General features: G+C 49.5%; 1 protein-coding gene across 1 annotated transcript in view; it reads left to right on the top strand.

The window, feature by feature from the left end:
• The first annotated feature begins 9093 nt into the window (after positions 1–9093).
• Positions 9094–17428, top strand: part of SLC25A37 (solute carrier family 25 member 37) — a 35636-nt gene continuing 27301 nt past the window's right edge. The window contains exon 1 of the mRNA XM_069484846.1: positions 9094–10056. Coding sequence (XP_069340947.1) covers positions 9844–10056 — 213 coding nt within the window. The 5' untranslated portion in view covers positions 9094–9843. The remainder of the gene's footprint in view (positions 10057–17428) is intronic.

The following is a 17428-nucleotide window of genomic DNA, read 5'->3' as shown; positions in this document are numbered from 1 at the left end:
GATTCTTGATAGATAATAGATGAAGCTTGTCGTTCTGTTGTGAATGACAATGAAGATTTAAGATGATTCCAGGGTTTTTGGCTTGAGCAGCTAGAAGTGAACCTGTGAGGTCAGGACAGCTTCCCAGAGAAGGTGACATGCATCAGAATGGGGACTGGTAGGGAAATTAGCAGCTAACCAGGTGGAGAGAGCTGGGAAAAACGTTCTAGGAGCTGGAGCTTGTATGAAGCTCTGGGGCAAGGAGGGTGTCATGTGAAGTCTTACTAGTTCTGGAATTCTCTTTTCTGCCTACTGTATCCCTAATGTTTGGGATTTAAGGGTAAAATTTTACAGTTTTAAAAAACTTGATTTTTAACATTCCAAGAAGCCACTTTTCCTAGCATGTGTCATCTAAGAGGTTGATACATCTGCATTCCATGACTTCTTCTAGTAGCTTTTAAAAAAAACAGTTGAACTAAACCTGGTCAAGGACAGAGTCCTGTGTCACACCTCCTTCCTGCTGATATTGTCACCATTAATCAACCCTCTTAGGGTGCAGCTACAAATGGACCCAACCATCATATAAAATTACACGGCCTGCATTTCTCCAGCATACTCCTTAATAACAGCTCTAAGGAGCAAATGAGATAAGATAAGTGAAAGTGCTTGAAAGTTATCAAGTTGCCATTATTTAGTGTGACTTGGCCACCAGCTTCTGGGAACAGAGAGACACGGGGACTAAGTGAGTTCACTGCTGTCCTAGGACAGATGACTCAAGGACAGAGGGAAATACAGTGACCCTGCAAGAAGGCATTCTGTATCTCCACCTGTATACACACGCTAGATTGTAACGTCCTTGTTCCTGGAAAAGTGCACAAGTCTTTTAAGAGAAATTTGGTTTACTTGCACCAAACTGATCAGTTTTCAGAGACTGCTGATGTCCTCGAAGTAACTTTTCTGGATGTGACACAGAGGGTTAGAAGCTGAATTGGTCTACATATTAAAATTAGGTCTATTAAATTTAGCAAATCATGTTCGCGCCTTGATTTTACATACTTGCATTTATCAAAAACATTTTGAATTTTGGGAAAAAAAAGAGGACACTTAAATAGCAGAATTAACGGCCCATTAAGAGATAGATCTTTGATGGACATGAGCATCCTATGAAAAATGACTATGGCTAAAGTAAGGACTGAAAAATATTTGTCAAACACACACGTATGGCTAATATATGTATTATGTTTAATAGCACTAATATATGCCAGGCGCTTTATGTAACTTCTCTTTTAATGCTGCAGTGTAGGAATTCCTGTGCCCATTTTATAATTGAGAAACTAGACTCAGAGATGAAAAGTAATTTTTCTAAGGATATACAGCTAGGTAGTAGGTAGTAAATCAGAAGTTCTGACTTCACAGTTCTCTACTATGCTCTGCTTCATCCTCAGTTGATAAAACAAATGTTTATTAATTTTTCCTCCAAAATATATATTTTCTACATGTACGGTTATATATTGTAAAAAGTGTAGAAATCATAAATGTCAATGAATTTCCACCAAGTGAACACCTGTGTAAGCAGTACTCAGGTAAAGAAACAGAATACAACCAGAATTCCAGGAGGTTTCTTGCAGCCACAAAATTCATTACTATCCTGATGTCTAACACTATCAATTAGTTCTTTCTGATTGTGAACTTTCCATAAAGAGAATCATGTTGTCTACTATTTTATGTCTGGCTTCTTTTGCTCAACCTTGTGTTTGTGATGTTGAGCCATGCTGTCCAAAGGTGGGTATCATTCATTTTTATTGCTATATAACATCTCATTGTGTGAACATACTAGGGTTCATTTATCCATTCAGCTACTGATGGACATTTGGGTTGCTTCCAGCTTAGGGCTATTGTGAATTGTGCTGCTATGAGCATTTTTGTCCATGTCTCTTGGCACACAAGGTATGCATTTTTGCTGGGTATAATTAGAAGTAGAATTACTGAGTCATAGGTCATGCATATGTTCAGCTTTAGTAGACACTACCACACAGTTTTCCAAATTGGTTGTATCAGTACAGGTTAGTTTTAAAAACCGGACTAAAAATACTAATCATGTTCACCAAATGCCATGATTATTGGTAAACTGTCCTGGGTAGGCGGATTTCTTGGGAAAAACTGCTATACAGCATAGATACATAGACAGATTTTGGGCTCAACTGGGAAGGATGTATTCATTATATCAAGTGGGACTCTCGTAATTACAAAGCAGAATTAAGAACTTCACATTTTGTGTGTGGCTGGATTTCCCTGTAGCCTGGAGCTTATATGTAGGCAAAAGGTACCATTCTGCTCATTCTAGCACAGCCAGGTTGGGAGCCTCAGATACTGGTGCTCCATCCACCAACACAATAGCTGAGGGGTTCGATCTGGGAGCCAGAGAGAAGGAAGAAGGTCTGGTGGGCTGTTCTCTGTGGCCACTTATAGCCCTACTACCCTAATTATGTTTGTTTGTTTCTTTCTTTCTTTCTTTCTTTCTCTCTCTCCTTCCTTCCTTTTTTCTTTTTTTTTTTTCTTGATTCAGGGTCTTGCTTTGTTGCAATGGTGTGATCATGGCTCACTGCAGCCTTGAAGTCCTGGACTCAACCAATTCTCATACCTCAGCCTCCCAAGCAACTGGGACTACAGGCATGCACCACCATGCCCACTTAATTAAAATTTTTTTGTGTGTGTGTTAGAGATGGGGTCTCACTATGTTGCCCAGGCTGGTCTTGAACTCCTGGGCTCAAATGATCCTCCCACCTCAGCATCCCAAAGTTCTGGAATTATGGCATGAGTTACTGCACCTGGCCAACCCTACATTTCTGAAGGGGACAGTGGAGATGGGCAGTCAAGTGCTTATCCTTGGTTAACACTTTTCTCTCATTTGGGAGACTCCTGGTGCTAACTTGGCCCCGGCTTTGTTAGGTGGTAACCCAGTCACCTTTGTGTGTCTTCTACCTGCAAATTCACAATTGCTCTGCAATGGCCTCCCAACAGCAACTAGGTCCACACTTGAGAGACACAGGTGACTAAAGTCAGGAGAGACATGCCATGATTAACTGGATGCTGTGGACAGAGAAAACAAACATGAAACTCAAGTGGAAAATCACAATGGTTAGTGCTTCAAATTGCAAACGAGCTAGTAATACTTCTCACAAAGGCAATTCTTAGAAGCAGTGGGTATTTATTTATTTAATCCTAGTCTGTCTACAAAGCATATGATCTTTGTTTTTATGCTATATCACCTCCATTCTCCTGCAGAGTGCCTCTTCTCTGCTTAGTAGTCTATGGAGGCACCGGAAATGCAGCAACTCTGCTGCCTGGAGGATGGTGATCAACGAACTGTCTTATTTACCACGCTGAGAGCTCTGTGCAGAACTCACCCCGGGAACTTGGCAAATGTGGCCATGGGTAATGTACTGTGTCAGGTGAACCTGGCCAGAATGGAGAATTGATGACCATTGATTTTTACAGAGCAGGTATCTGAGATATGACTAATGACAGCAATGAAGGAGTCTTATCAGCCTCAGAGTTTATTTCAAAGGTGGGTGAGTGAAAGAGTACCGAATGACACACCTGCGGTTTTAGCCTAGCTGTGCTACCAACTACATTTGTAATGTCCTTGTTCCTGGAAAAGTGCACAAGTCTTTTAAGAGAAATTTGGTTTACTTGCACCAAACTGATCAGTTTCGAGAGACTGCTGATGTCCTTGAGGTAACCTTTCTGGATGTGACACGGACAGTTAGAATGTGGTTCTAACTGCTCAAATGTAGTTGGGCAGGTTACTTCACTGTGGATCTCTTTTGCTCACCTGTGACAAGGGACTTATAGACTATATCATATTGTAGGTCTCTTCCAGGTCCCCAGCTTTGGGACTCCATGTTATACTAAGAAAGTTACCCTAATTTGGCATTTGGGATATATACTTTGGAAGAAAAGAAAATGGCACTTTTTTTCTCTCTTTTCCACGAACTATGTTCAGAACGTCTGGATCTGAGGTGCAACATATTTTTTAATTCCCTAGAAATCATACATATCTGCAATACTTCAATAGCATATATAGGAATATAGAGCTCTTTTCCAAAGAAACTCTTACTCATTTAATAATACGTACTGGCCGGGCGCGGTGGCTCACGCCTGTAATCCTAGCACTCTGGGAGGCCGAGGTGGGCGGATAGTTTGAGCTCAGGAGTTCGAGACCAGCCTGAGCAAGAGCGAGACCCCATCTCTACTAAAAATAGAAAGAAATTATATGGACAGCTAAAAATATATATAGAAAAAATTAGCCGGGCATGGTGGCACATGCCTGTAGTCCCAGCTACTCGGGAGGCTGAGACAGGAGGATCGCTTGAGCTCAGGAGTTTGAGGTTGCTGTGAGCTAGGCTAACGCCACGGCACTCACTCTAGCCGGGGCAACAGAGTGAGACTCTGTCTCAAAAAAAAAAAAAAATAATACGTACTGAGTGTCTACTCAATGTATGTCCTCAAGGAACTTGGATGTAATGGGAGTGGCAAACCGTGGTTTCTGGAACTGTAATGTCAAGGGGAAGGTCATGAGGGCTCCAGGGTCCATCTCACTTTTTAGGGGTCAGAGAAGGGTTCGTGGACAGTGATGCATCTGACCTGAGAAGTGGACGTTGAGCCCCATTTCAGCAGTGGAGACACGGAGGGTCTTCTCTTTAAGAGGATGGAAGGAGAGAAAAGGGCCATAGATTTAGGAAGATGGTTTGGGGGATGACAAACAGGGGCCCGCTATAATTAGGGTGACTATATGTCCTGGTTTCCCAGAACTGTCTCAGTTTATATATTCTGCCCTGGTGTAATTATTAACAGTGACCCTTTTCACTCTCAAAAAGTGTCCCAGTTTGAAAGATATATTATTTAGTCACTGTAGGTATAAGTGATGCTGTGCCAGAGGCCAAATCTACCCCTGGCTAATAGGATCCAAGAGATAGAAAAAGAGAGTCAGAAATGACTCTAAGCTTGCCAGCGGGTTGGGTGCTAAAAAGAAGGTACAATGCAAGGGGGTGGGAAATGACATTAGAAGGAGTTGGTGATTGCGAGGAAAGATTATGAATGTATTTTTATTTTTTTAACTTTTTATTTTTTATTATTATGGGTACTAGCACTCTGGGAGGCCGAGGTGAGAGGATCACTTAAGCTCAGGAGTTCAAGCCCAGCCTGAGCAAGAGCGAGACCCCATCTCTACAAAAAATAGAAAAAATTAGCTGGGCGTGGTGGCGGTGGCATGTGCCTGTAGTCCCAGCTACTCTGGAGGCTGAGGCAGGAGTTTGAGGTTGCTGTGAGCTAGGCTTATGCCACGGCACTCTAGCCCAGGCAGCAGAGCAAGACTCTGTCTCAGAAAAAAAAAAAATATATTATGGGTACATAATAGTTGTAGTGAATTTAGTTTTAGATTAGAAAGACAGAGCTGGAGGGAGCCCTGCATACCATGGAGTCCAAACCAGACCATCATTTCACAGATAAAGGAATGAGGGCAAGAAATACTGGGACTGGAACCCAGGCCTCTTAGAGCTCTTGTCTCTAGCTCACTGTACTGATTTGAACAGTGTGCCCCCCAAATTCATGTCCACCCCAGGACTGTGAGACAATGCATTTCTGTTGTGTTAAGCCGCTCAGTTTGCAGTACTAGTATTTTGTTACAGCAGCCCCAGGACACGGGTACCATGCACTTCCTGAGCTTCAGGTCTGCAGAACAATCGGGTAGAGCTGTCTGGGAGGCACATGGACACGGCGACTGCAGCTCGGAGGAGCCGGGCTTGGTAACTGGGGCATGGGAATGGGGAGATGGCCAATGGGAAGAGAGGAAGGAGAGGGAGCGGAGGCAGAAGGGCAGGAAGAAAGCGAGCAAGCGGAAGTGAGAAAGGAATTCCAGAGGAGGCGGAGGTGGAGAGGTTCGCTGGGAGGAGCAGCGATTGGGCATTGAGGTCACTGGTGACCTTTGCAGAGTTCCTGTAGAAAATCGCAGGGGCTAGAAACCATCATGCAAAGGGTTAACGACTGAGTGCACTGCAAGGAGAGAGGGAGGTGGAGATTACTCTTCCAAGGGCTTTAAGATGGAGGAGGGACATAGGACAGGAGTTTAAGGTGTGGGGCGGGGAAGGGAGGTTTTATTAGGCGATGGAGGCGCTGAGTACATTTGTGGAAATAGGTGAGGAGAGAGAGGGAAGAAGGACAGATATGAGCTCTTGTGGTGGCCCAGCCACGTCACATGGCACGATTACTAGTGGACTCAAGCAGAAGCGTCCGAGGACACCAGTGCACAGGCAGGCTGTCGGGAGGTAGAGCGGATCACCCTGGTACCACGGACCTGGTGCCTGCAGTTGCTTTGCAGTGGCAAGGGGCCTTCTCTCTGGCGCATGGCAGAGGAGTGCTGGGACCCCAGGGGCAGAACCAGCATTGGTTAAATTCTGGGTAGGGTGGTATTGTATCTGTGTGTTCCATGGGTGGGCAGGCAGATGTCAGGGTTACAGTAATTATTATGAAAGAAGCAGGATTTTGGAGAAAGCCTGGGGCCCTTCCCTCTGCACCCCCGACTTTCTGTCCTCTTTCGTCCCAACACCCCCAAATTATGTCTATTTCACCATGAGGTTTCCTTCTATTTTTCTATATTTTGTTCACCGTGGGGTAAGTAGCAATGACCCCAGTCTGCAGAGGAGGAAGCGTGCCAACTAAATAGGGGAAGACCTGCTGGGAGAGGGCAGCATTCCAGACACCATACCCCAGCACAGCCAGTCAGTGGTGGAACCAGGGCTTGCACAGGTCTGTGATTCCAAGCCGGGTGTTCTGCACCCAGCACACTCTGTAACTTCCCCTTTCCAAGTTGAGCTCGGCTCCCAGTTGGGCGAGGGCAGCATGATGACATCTGCAGAACTTCAACGTTCGGGAACTTTACGTCAGACCCTGGTAGAAGCAGCAAGTCATTTTGAGTCTCCTGGCCTGCCCCATGGGAGAGAATCAAGTTAGCTGCCGCTCCTCTGCTCCTGGGTCCTCATGTTCTTGCCTTTCAAAGACAGAGCTGCTGCCTCTTTGCTGGTGGTGTGCCCCAAGCGCTGGGGTATGGTGTCTGGAATGCTGCCCTCTCCCAGCAGGGCTTCCCCAGAGGGCTAGGAGTAGAGTTGGCCATTGCATTCTGACATCCCTGACATCTGGGATGGCGCCTTCATCACTATGCCCTTTGCTGCTACACACAATATTATGGGGAGGGGTGGAGGAGCAGATCCACATTGCCAAACTGGCTTTCCAAGGGAGTGGCTACCTCTGCCATGGCCTCGAAGGTCAGGAAACAGAAGGCCACCAACTGAAGCCATGGCATGGGGACCAGGAGGCCACCATCATTACTGTCACCCCACTGCCACAGATGACTCTCAACACCCACGAATCTGGTGACCAGACACTGCAACGCTGATGCAGCAGGGAAGCCACTGCCCACCCCAATTGTTCCTACCTCAAGTGCCTCTGACCTTGCTAAGCAGCAGAAAACATCAAAGCAGAAGGAAGGGAGCCTCATGTCACTTCCACCTTCCAGATCTTGATAGTTCATCTATTGGCAGAATATAATTCACAGCTAGATCCCTGGCTGCAAGGGAGTCTGGGAAATGTGGCTTTAAATGTTCTGGCCACTGCAGTCCAAAAAGGAACATAAGATGGATGCTCAGTGCCAAACCACTGTGTTTGCCAGATATGGGGAAAAAAATATTGAATACTTATAATAAATATTCCAAATAATTTCAATTGGTTCTGATTTTACATTTATGTAATAAAATTTTAAAAAAATCATGTCTCTGAAGATTACAACATATTCATATTTTCCAAGAATCCTCTAAAATATCCAAAATGTCATTTCTTTCCACCAGTGTCGCCATTGTAATCCATTAGGAGGTATATACAACACACACGCACATCTATGTAGGATATATAGTACATACATAGTGTATGGTATATATATACTATGTGCTATATATATAGTATATATGGGATATATATTCTAAAAATGATTCATTCTTTTAATTTTTAAACTATAGACATACTATAAGTATTATTTAAGTTCTGAAAAATAGCGAAATAGTTGCCTACAATCAATCCTCTATCACTATAATAACCACTTCACTCTTTTCCTGTGAATATTTACATCTTTGTGAGAGTAATGGTTATAGAATTTTGTTTTGCTTTTTCATCTAACATTACATTATAATCATTTCCCATGTTGTTGCATAATATAGCCACAATTTTTAATGGCTGCATAATATTTCACTAATACATGCGTCATAATTTCCTCTTAGCCATTCCCTTCTGGTTGAACATGTAGGTTGTTTCCAATTATTTACTACTATAAACAATGCTTTGAAAAAGAGCTTGATGCACATTCAGGTTTTCGTGTCACATACCCAGAAGTGGGACAGTGGGTTCTTACGTACTGGCTAAAGGGCATCCATTTTTTAAATGAATATCAGCAGCTTTTAATCAACATTTCTTTAAAAAACCACCTTTGACAAAAGTAGAGAATTTTTTCTCTAGCTATTACTAAACAGAGCCTGTCTCTACCTATCATATATTCTTAGGACCCATTTTGGGAGCTACTATCTGAAGCTACCAAATATGAGGAAACATTGCCCTTGGTCCTCACGTCTCTACTGACACTCACATCCCTAAAAGCTGCCTGGAATTCTGTGATCTGAACCTTGGGACCAGCATGAGGGCAGAGAGCAGGTGTGGCATCTTTAGGGTCCCCTCCATTCTTTCATATCTCAAGGCCCAGCCTCCCTGACCAGAAGCCTCATCCAAATGAGGCAGGGAGGCCCTGCTGCCAAAGAAGCAAATGGATCAACCCCAGTCATCTTGAGCCTCGGACCACGCACATTTCGGTGGCAGACATTCCATAAGCAGACAGGGCCTTACCCTATTTTTTGACTTCTATCCCCTTCCCCCAGATGGAGCAAGACAATGTTAAGTTAAAATAAAACAGCCTGGATTACAATTTATTGAAGAAGCCAGTTAAGGATGACGTTAAGAACTAGTAGAACAGAAATTATAAGACAGGCAGAGGCAAGGCTGTAAGACTTTACTCTCAGCCACTTGGCACTCCTACAGTGAGACCAGGCCTCTAAAGACCCGGGCATCTCAAACCTCAAGAAAATTTGCTGGAAGTGCCTACTTAAAGGGGCTGCATCCTGGTTACTACTCCCAGTCTAGTTCAACCTAGGGCAGAGTGGATTTGGCCTCTTTGTGAGAACAAGAGGAGGAACAAATTTAGCTATGTATTATGTGTTTTCAGTAAAAGGATAAATTTTGAACAAAGCAGTCTAGAACGGGATGTTGAATTTTAACTTCAGGCCTTAGGAATGCCAAAGCTTGCTGAGCAAAACGGTTTGCAAAGACACCGGCCCTGGGGGCGGATTTTCCCTGAGCCACAGCTCTCCTCCAGCTCTGGGCACATCCCCCTGCGGCCAGGCCGACCCTCCCCGGTGACCTCCCGTGCCTGTCCCTCGCGGACCCGCACCATCCTCCAGGTAGTACAACTTCCCCGGACACCCCAACGTCTCCCCTCGCCCCCGTCCGGTTGCTGGGAAATGTGCACTGGACAGTGACGTCACACAGGGAGGCGGGCCCCCGCGTCCCGCACACCAATGGCGCGGCGGCGGCCGGCCGCTTCTTTTCCAGTGATTGGAGGCGCGGGCCGCTCCGCTCCACCCCAGCCCGCCATGGCGTCAGGCGCCGCAGCCCCGGGGAGGTGGTTCTCACTTTAAGAAGTGAAGTTTTTCGCCCCCTCCCCCTCCCTGCCCACCTCCTGCAGCCTCCGGCGCCCCGCGGAGCCGGCGGATGGAGCTCCGCAGCGGCGGCGTGGGGAGCCAGGCTGTGGGGCGCAGGATGGATGGGGACGGCCGAGATGGCGGCGGCGGCGGCAAGGACGCTGCCGGGCCGGAGGACTATGAGAACCTGCCGACCAGCGCCTCCGTATCCACCCACATGACAGCCGGAGCGATGGCCGGGATCCTGGAGCACTCGGTCATGTACCCGGTGGACTCGGTGAAGGTGAGGCGCGGGGAGACGCAGGGATCCGAGGGAGCCGAGCAGGGACGCGCGCGCGCGTTTGCATCCCGCGCGCGTCAGCGCCCCGAAACCACGCTGTCCCTGGGGCCGCGGCCGGCCGGGGTCTCCCCGGGAGCAGGCGCGCGCAGCCCGGGCTCCGGGAAGCGCGCCTCGCCACTCCTTCTGCCGACCCCGCGAGGGTGTCCGGCCCCGGGTGCTGGCGGCGCTGCGGCGGGGGAGGCGAAGGGGCCAGCGCTGCTGGCCTCGAGGGCGGCGGCGGGGCTCCCCGGGAGGCGATCGCTGCAGCTTTGCACAGTCCCTCCGCGCCGGGCGTGCGGGCCGGCCCGGGCTGCCCTCACGTGCGCGGTTTCCGCGGCGCTCCCCGCGGGGAAGCGCTCACACGCTTGCGCTGGGAAACGTGGCCCCGGCCCGGCCGCGCGCCCTCCGGCCCTGGCGTGTGGCTGCGGTCCCCCAGGTTGTCTGGAGAGCTTTCGGCTCTTGGCAGCTCTTTCCGTGGTACCGATTCGGCGACGTCCCGTGTGATCCCCTTTTCTCAGGGTTCCTGCACCTCTTCCCCGGAGTTCGGGTAGCCGAGCCGCTGGGAGACAGTGAGACCCGCAGTGACGTTTGCCTTCTCCTTTTGCTTTCGGGGAGGCAGGCCGGTGGGCAGCCAGGGAGAGCTTGTCCTATGGACCCCTTACTATGGGTTGTGTAATGGGCACTCAGTTTGTTCTTTAAACCCGGTCCTGTCCCTTCCTTGCCCAGGTAGTTTTAAACCCATTTCTGTAAAGAGGCAGCAGGCTGGTTTTGCCTGTTAGAGAGCTGCCCTCTGTCAGCGTGCCCAGAACACCGATGGCCAGGGGGACAGGGTGGTACAGGAAGTGATACTAGTATGGAGTGTTACACGCTTCGCTTTCATAGGTGTAACTCATCTAATTCATGTAGCAGCCCCGGGGGTTAACAGATGAAGAAACTGAGGCACAGACAGGTGAACTGATTAACCTGAGCAGGCTCCTAGCCACCTGAATCCTCTGGCTGCAGCTCCAGTGTGCTTTGGGGAATTCTGAGGCCTCCCTAGGTGGCAGTTGTCTCCCAGGGCTGGGCCCACAGAGCCACCCACCAGCAGCTGTCTCCTGTTGCTGGTGCTGGCCCCACGTGAGCAGGTGTGCAGGCCAGAATGTCTAACTCAGAGGGTTTTCCCGGCTCTGGGCAGCTCTCTTGGAGCTGGCAGTCAGCGGCTGGACAGGCACAAGTCCAGTGAGAAAAGGCCTGGGCTTCCAGTGTGCCTCTGGGTCTGAGCCATCACTCGTCTGTCCCTCCAGAGTCCCAGTGGGGAATCAGAGGAATGGTCCTTGCCTGCCACTGTTCCTGCTGGGATCAGGGAGATCCTGTCTCTTAGGTTTTCAAAGCTTCTCCAGGAAAGACCCTTGGCAGATACCAGGCAGCATGTGTATAAGAGAGAAACCCCCAAATGTAATAAAATTCCTCATAGTTGAAGCTGTTGTCTCAAGTGCCCTGGGCAGAGTGTAGAAAAGTTGGGAGCAGGGAAGATGTTCTGTGATAGGCTTCAGAGTCACTGGTGTCTCGAGATGAATGTCCCCTCAAGGAACCCCACGACTTCTGAGGCCCTGGGCCTCTTTGCTGTGAGTTTGGTTCACGGAATCATTTTAGCTTATTTTTAGGATTAGAGATAATTAGTCATGTCTTTTGAGCTCCCTTTGACACTCTGAAGAAGCATTTGTCTCAGCCATTCAAAGTGTGGGATCTGTGTTTAGTTCCCTGTTCCTCCTGCACGGTCTTGGAGACGTTGGTATGTTTTGATTGAGACGTCACCTGTGTACTTAGTATTACTTGCTGTAGCAGTTTTCACCTGTGGACAGGTTAACATGGCGCGTACGGTCTGGCTTTCCTTGGCTTGTCTGTAAAATGAGGCTTGGGGTGGCTAAACAGTGAGGTCTTCTAGGTTATGGGATTGAAATTCTGACCCCAAATGATGACCCTTAGGGGCTCTTCTGTTCTTAAGTGTGCAGGATTAGTTTCAAAGCATCTTTCGTTTTTCCTACAACTTTCTTGGAAGGGATAGCAAGGATTAGTCTGTTCAATTTTCAGCTGAGACGAAAAGCGCAGAGAGTGGAGTGGCTCCAGCCCAGGTTGCATGACCCGGGGAGACTGTCCCAGAGTGCTGAGATCTGCCAAGACCAGCACAGTTGTGTGTGCTCAGCAGAGGGTCGGGGATGCATCCGAGCCTCAGTCATGGAAATGCTTCAACTGGGGAGACCACAGCTGTGTTCCTCTTAAATATTTTGAATGACGGTGGAACCCATGAATAATTGAGTCGGGAGACCTGGGTTGGATTTCAAGCCCTGCCCCTAACTTGCTTCATGCCTCAGGCACTGTTCTGTGCCTTACTTTCGTCCCTCGTAACATGGGGGCCGTAAAATGGGGACTGTTTAGTGTTTCTCCACATTTCATGTCCCATGTCTCTGGACACAGGACACCCACTGCCCTCTTTTATGCTCCTCGAATATTTCAAAATCATTATTACCACTGAAACCAAATCCATGTAAGTTATATCTTGAAAGAAAAAAAGTTTTCTTTGAATTTTGAAAGACATGTATTTTTATCTTTCTTGAAATGCTAAGTGAGAGTGCTGAGTTGGCTAGCTTTCCCCCAGTTTTTCTATCAGTGCTGGTCACTTTCCACTCTGAGCCTGGTGCTGCTTGTTTTGTGGTACTAAGTGCAGAAAGGCAGCCTCACTAATGCTTATAATTATATAATAATATTAAATTTGCTTGTTCATGAAGTCCCATCCCCCCAGTATCACTTTAATGACTGGTGTTTTTTAAACTGTGGGTCATGACCCATTTAGTAGAGTCAGCATTTTAAAAAGTATTGGTGAGAGTACAAAATATGAGTGTGCACAGCATGCAGTAGGAGAACTGTTGCTGGTTGAAACTCTGAGTTATATGTGTGTACCCCAGGTGGCAGTGTGACGTGCACTGCTGGCCAGAGGTTATGGTCAAAAAAGTATGAAAACCACTGAACCCGAGGCTCCCCAATGTCTCTGGGGCTCCAGCAGGCAAAGGCCTGAAATTATTAAATGGTTATTTGGAAGACCTTTGGCAATTTTCCTGCTCCTTCCTGCATCTTCCTCTTTCGCTTAGTCCCACTGTGGGATGGGTGCTCCTTCATCCGTAAAAGGCCAGGCCCCTGGAACCTCTCACTGTCCCCAGGCTTAGAGTGGGCAGCGGAGGTGTACAAAGGCAGGGAGCACAGGGTCTCCGCATGGCTCTCGGCACTTGGTAGCAACGATTTGCTTCTTTCCCTTTGGGGCTTGGCAGCAGGTTTTCCATGAACCTCTTCCTGGTGTCCCAAAGTGACAAGTGGCACTTGGGGTGGCTGTGAGAACCCCTGGTCTGGTCAGGAGTGCTGAAGACTGTGGGGAGCATGCCAGGTGGGTGGAGGAGGAAATTCCAAGTAGATTAGGCACACCGCTCGGAGACCACGCTGGGTCCCGCCGTGGTGAAAGCAGGGGCAAAAGGAAACAGGAAAGATTTGAAGCCGTGGGACTTCCGCTGACCCTCTCGCGGCCCTTCTTTTGCTTTGCTTGTCAGGGAAGCCCTGCCTTTGACTCTACGGGGATGAACCCTCCTTCCCAGTGAGCGCAGTGAGGCATGTGCTGTAGGAGCCGGTGGGTGCTGTCCTCGGGCTGGCCTCAGGGACATCCGCAGCCAGCCCTGACCCGCCTGGCGCAGCACTGAGTGAGCCAGGGGCCCGGCTGGGGCCGTCCAGTGCCCCTCGATTTCTGAGTTTTCTCCTCGTGGCCTCCTCCGTGCAGGCTGGCTTGGTTGGTGGGAAGGGTGCTGGTGGGTGGGGAGGGGGAGCAGGCAGGCAGCTGCCAGAGTCTCCTCCCACCCACTCCAGTGCGTTTGAAACAAAGTGCAGTGCGGTAGATGCCATTGAGCTTCAAAAGGGCGTGAAATCCCAAATTGCTCTAGTTCCTGGAACAAAATTATAGTGATTTTTCTCTCTCCCTTCCGATTTTCTCTCCTTCACATCCACCTCCCCCTGCTTCTTTTCTGTCCTTCTTCAAGGAGAGGTGCAGAAGAGGGGTACTCTTGAGCCGAGGTCCTGTCCTGTTCCTTGTTTCCGGAGCTCCCAGGGTGCGTGCTGACACCTGCAGCCCAGATCTGCACCCCTCAGGCCTGCCGCAGAGGAAGGGGCAAGTGGCCCTGGGGCTCCCACACAGCCACTTTCCTCTGCCCTGAAATGGGGGGAGGGGCAGGCTGGGGCGTGGGTTGCAGGGGGTGCCCGGGAGTATGGTGGGCAGCAAAGGGGGCCTTGGCTTTTTAGTGGGGAGAGGCATTTGGGGTTGAATGGGGGGATTTAGTGTCTGCTTAAACCACACAGGATGGTGCATATGTGGGTTGGGGACACGTGTGCCCCCTGGAAGGGAAGGGTGTGCTTCCCATACCTTTTCCTGGCTTCCATGAGGACACGTTTCAGCTCCCTGTGGCCATCTCATCGAAGAGGGCTTTTGTCCCCTCTGCTCTTTGGGGCGATGACCAATCTCAGGGCTTCTGTCTTGCTTTCCTTGTTTTACAGTCTTGGGCTTGTGATCTCTTCTGACTTTGGGGGTTGCCCTTCCCTGACTCATTGGGTGAACTCACTTGCTCCTGTCGAAGCCTTTGTCATTCTCTCTTGAACCCCAGAGCTTCTGGCTCTTTCCTGTCTGTGCCAGTACTGAACCTGTTTTTGTTTTTGTTTGTTTTCAATCTGAAGCTTTTGAGCCCCTTTAGTGTTGGCTGCAGACACAGCCTGAGAGTCGTGGTGGCTGGGCCATCCCAGAAGGCATGCTTTGCCCAGGGCCTGCTGCCCCACCCCTCTGGAGTGTTCACCACTGACATTTTTCACAGGACGGATGTATCCACTCATTTTCTCTTTTTTGAGCTGTAAACCTTCCCTGAAGCTCTTACTGAGCTGGGTTTCTCACCCTCAGAGAACTGGCTTTGACTTACTGGTTGGGCAGGACACTTGGCATCTCTGAGTTTTGTTTCCTGACTTGGGGATGCTAATTTTCTTCTTGCTTTCTCTTTCCGGGCTCAACTTCCCGTTACTGCTTTCCTTCTTTCTCCCCTTATTTTTCCACTGGGCCCTGGGGAAATTCCTTGTTAACAAGCCCCCTTACACTTTCCCCTCTTCACCGAACTTCCTTCCACCTCCCCGTCCTCATGGAAATCAACTCCTCTTCCTAACCCTTAGGAAGTGGACCCTTGAGCCAGACTGCCTGGGACTGGGTTCCAGTTCCCACTTAGGTGTGATCTTGGGCACATTTCTTAATCTCTCTGTTTCCCATCTGTAAAAAGGGGAAGGATGACTCTAATCCCCTGGTGGGGGGGTTGTGAGGGTTAAGCCCTCAGGCACTTTGCGCAGTGCCCGCTACAGACAGTATGGCGGACGCTCTCTTGGTGTTAGCGCCCATCTTCATTGTCATCATTGCCAACATGACTGCAGTCACGGCCCCTCGTTCTCTGAGGACTGTGGCCTCTGACGTGCAGACCGCTCTTCCACTGCAGACCACATCATCAACCTGAGGATAGCCCCCCAGTCACCGCCCGACTCACCTCCAAGTCTCTCCATTCTCTGTGCCTCTGAGGTCAACGGCCTTTGCCTCCATTGGGCCTTGACCTAACTTAGAACCCCCTGCTGCTGCAATCTTAAATACAGATGTCTCATAGCCTGGACCCCAAGCTTCATCGCTGCAGCTGCTCTTGGGCCCTCAGGTTCTCTGTCTGTGGTTCTTCCAGCCCTGGCCTGCCCCACCCTGGTCCTAGACAGCCTGTCTGTCCGTTGTATGGCTGAGCCCTGCCACCTCTGTGGTGTCCTGCGTATGTGTGCTCCCCGACGTCCCGGGCCCTCAGTGCCGCAGTCTGGCCTTCCACGTGTTCTGGGCAACTGCCTGTGTCCTCCTGCTCCTCAGCCCTCCTGCTCCACCATTTTCAGCCTCAGCATGGCCTCTCACATCCTACTTCATAGAGAAACCAGGGCCCCAGTCAAACCTGTCTTCCTGTCCCTGCCCCTCCAAATGCTCTTGCCTTCTGCCCCCCTCACCTCCCCTAAGACAACAGGTGTCCCTCACTCCCCTAGGTTGAATCCACAGCAGCAGGGAAGGGTGATGTGTACGGACCACATAGACATACCTGGGTTTGAATCCTGGCTCTACACCTGGGCTCATCACCTGACCTCTGTAAGCTCAGAGTTCCTCCTCTGCAAAATGGGGATATTAATACCAAGATCTGTTTTAGAGGGTTGTGGAAGGTGTGAAATCAGGCCGTGTATGTGAGGCTCTCGCCACAGGAAATGGTGATGGTGGTAGTCATTTCTGTCCCCTGGCTCTTGAGTGAACGGTTCCAGGACCTCCAGTCTGCCCTCTCTGTTGAGTCCTTCTCAGGAGCGTTCTACAGGTGCAAGCCCGGCCGATCCGAAACAAACGAACCCAGACTTCTCGCCTTGACCCCACATGCCGAGTACCACCCTAACACTTTCCTCCCATAAACAAACTCTGTTGCCCTTTTTTCTCCTTAAAATAACAAATGTTATGAAAGGACTGTTGACAGTTGGTCACTGTGTACTCACCTCTCACCCTGCCCCCTGGCCTTTGCGTCCCCCACTCGGCCAAAGCCTCAGGGAGACTGCTGGTCAGTCGTCATCTCCCTGGTCCGCCTGCTGCTCCCGACCTGCCAAGGGCACCCCGAGAGGGGCTCTGCCATGACCCCAGCCCTCATTTCCCTCCATGGGTCTGGCTCCTTTCCTCCACCCTCATCTGTCCCCAGCACATGTGGCTCAGTTTCTGCCTGGGCCCTGATGGCTCCCAGATCACTATCGCGGGCCCAGGCTCTCGGGAGTTGAATCTCCAGTTGCCTTGCAGCCTCCTCAGCCTCAGTGTGTCCAAACTGTACGTCCTAGCCTCCCCTTGGGCTGGCCCTTCCACCTGTGTCCCTCCCTCGGTCTCCTGGGGACCATCTCTGGTTTCTCTCCAGCTGCTGCCCCCATGTGCATGGGAGACCTGCCTGTGTGTGTCCATAGTACCCCTCAAATTTGTTTCCTTCTCTTCCCCTCTGCTCCCCATTGCCTTGGTTCAGGGGACTCGGTGGCCTCCCCTCCTTTGAGGATCCCCACACTTGCCGACTGCCCATCCCTGCTTTGTTCTTCTCCACGGCATTTGTCACCTTCTATCACCTTCTAAACACATCCTATTGTTTACTTATTTATATTGTGAACATATTTTATTTATCATATTATTTATAATGTTTATGATCTCTCTCCCCTCACCAGAATGTCAGCTCCAGGTGGGCAGGGATTTTTGTTCTTTTCT

Source organism: Eulemur rufifrons, chromosome 12 (genome assembly GCF_041146395.1).
Source record: "Eulemur rufifrons isolate Redbay chromosome 12, OSU_ERuf_1, whole genome shotgun sequence".
NCBI lineage: Eukaryota > Metazoa > Chordata > Mammalia > Primates > Lemuridae > Eulemur > Eulemur rufifrons.
Note: the sequence above shows the minus strand (reverse complement) of the source record. Positions and strands in the feature narration are given on the sequence as shown.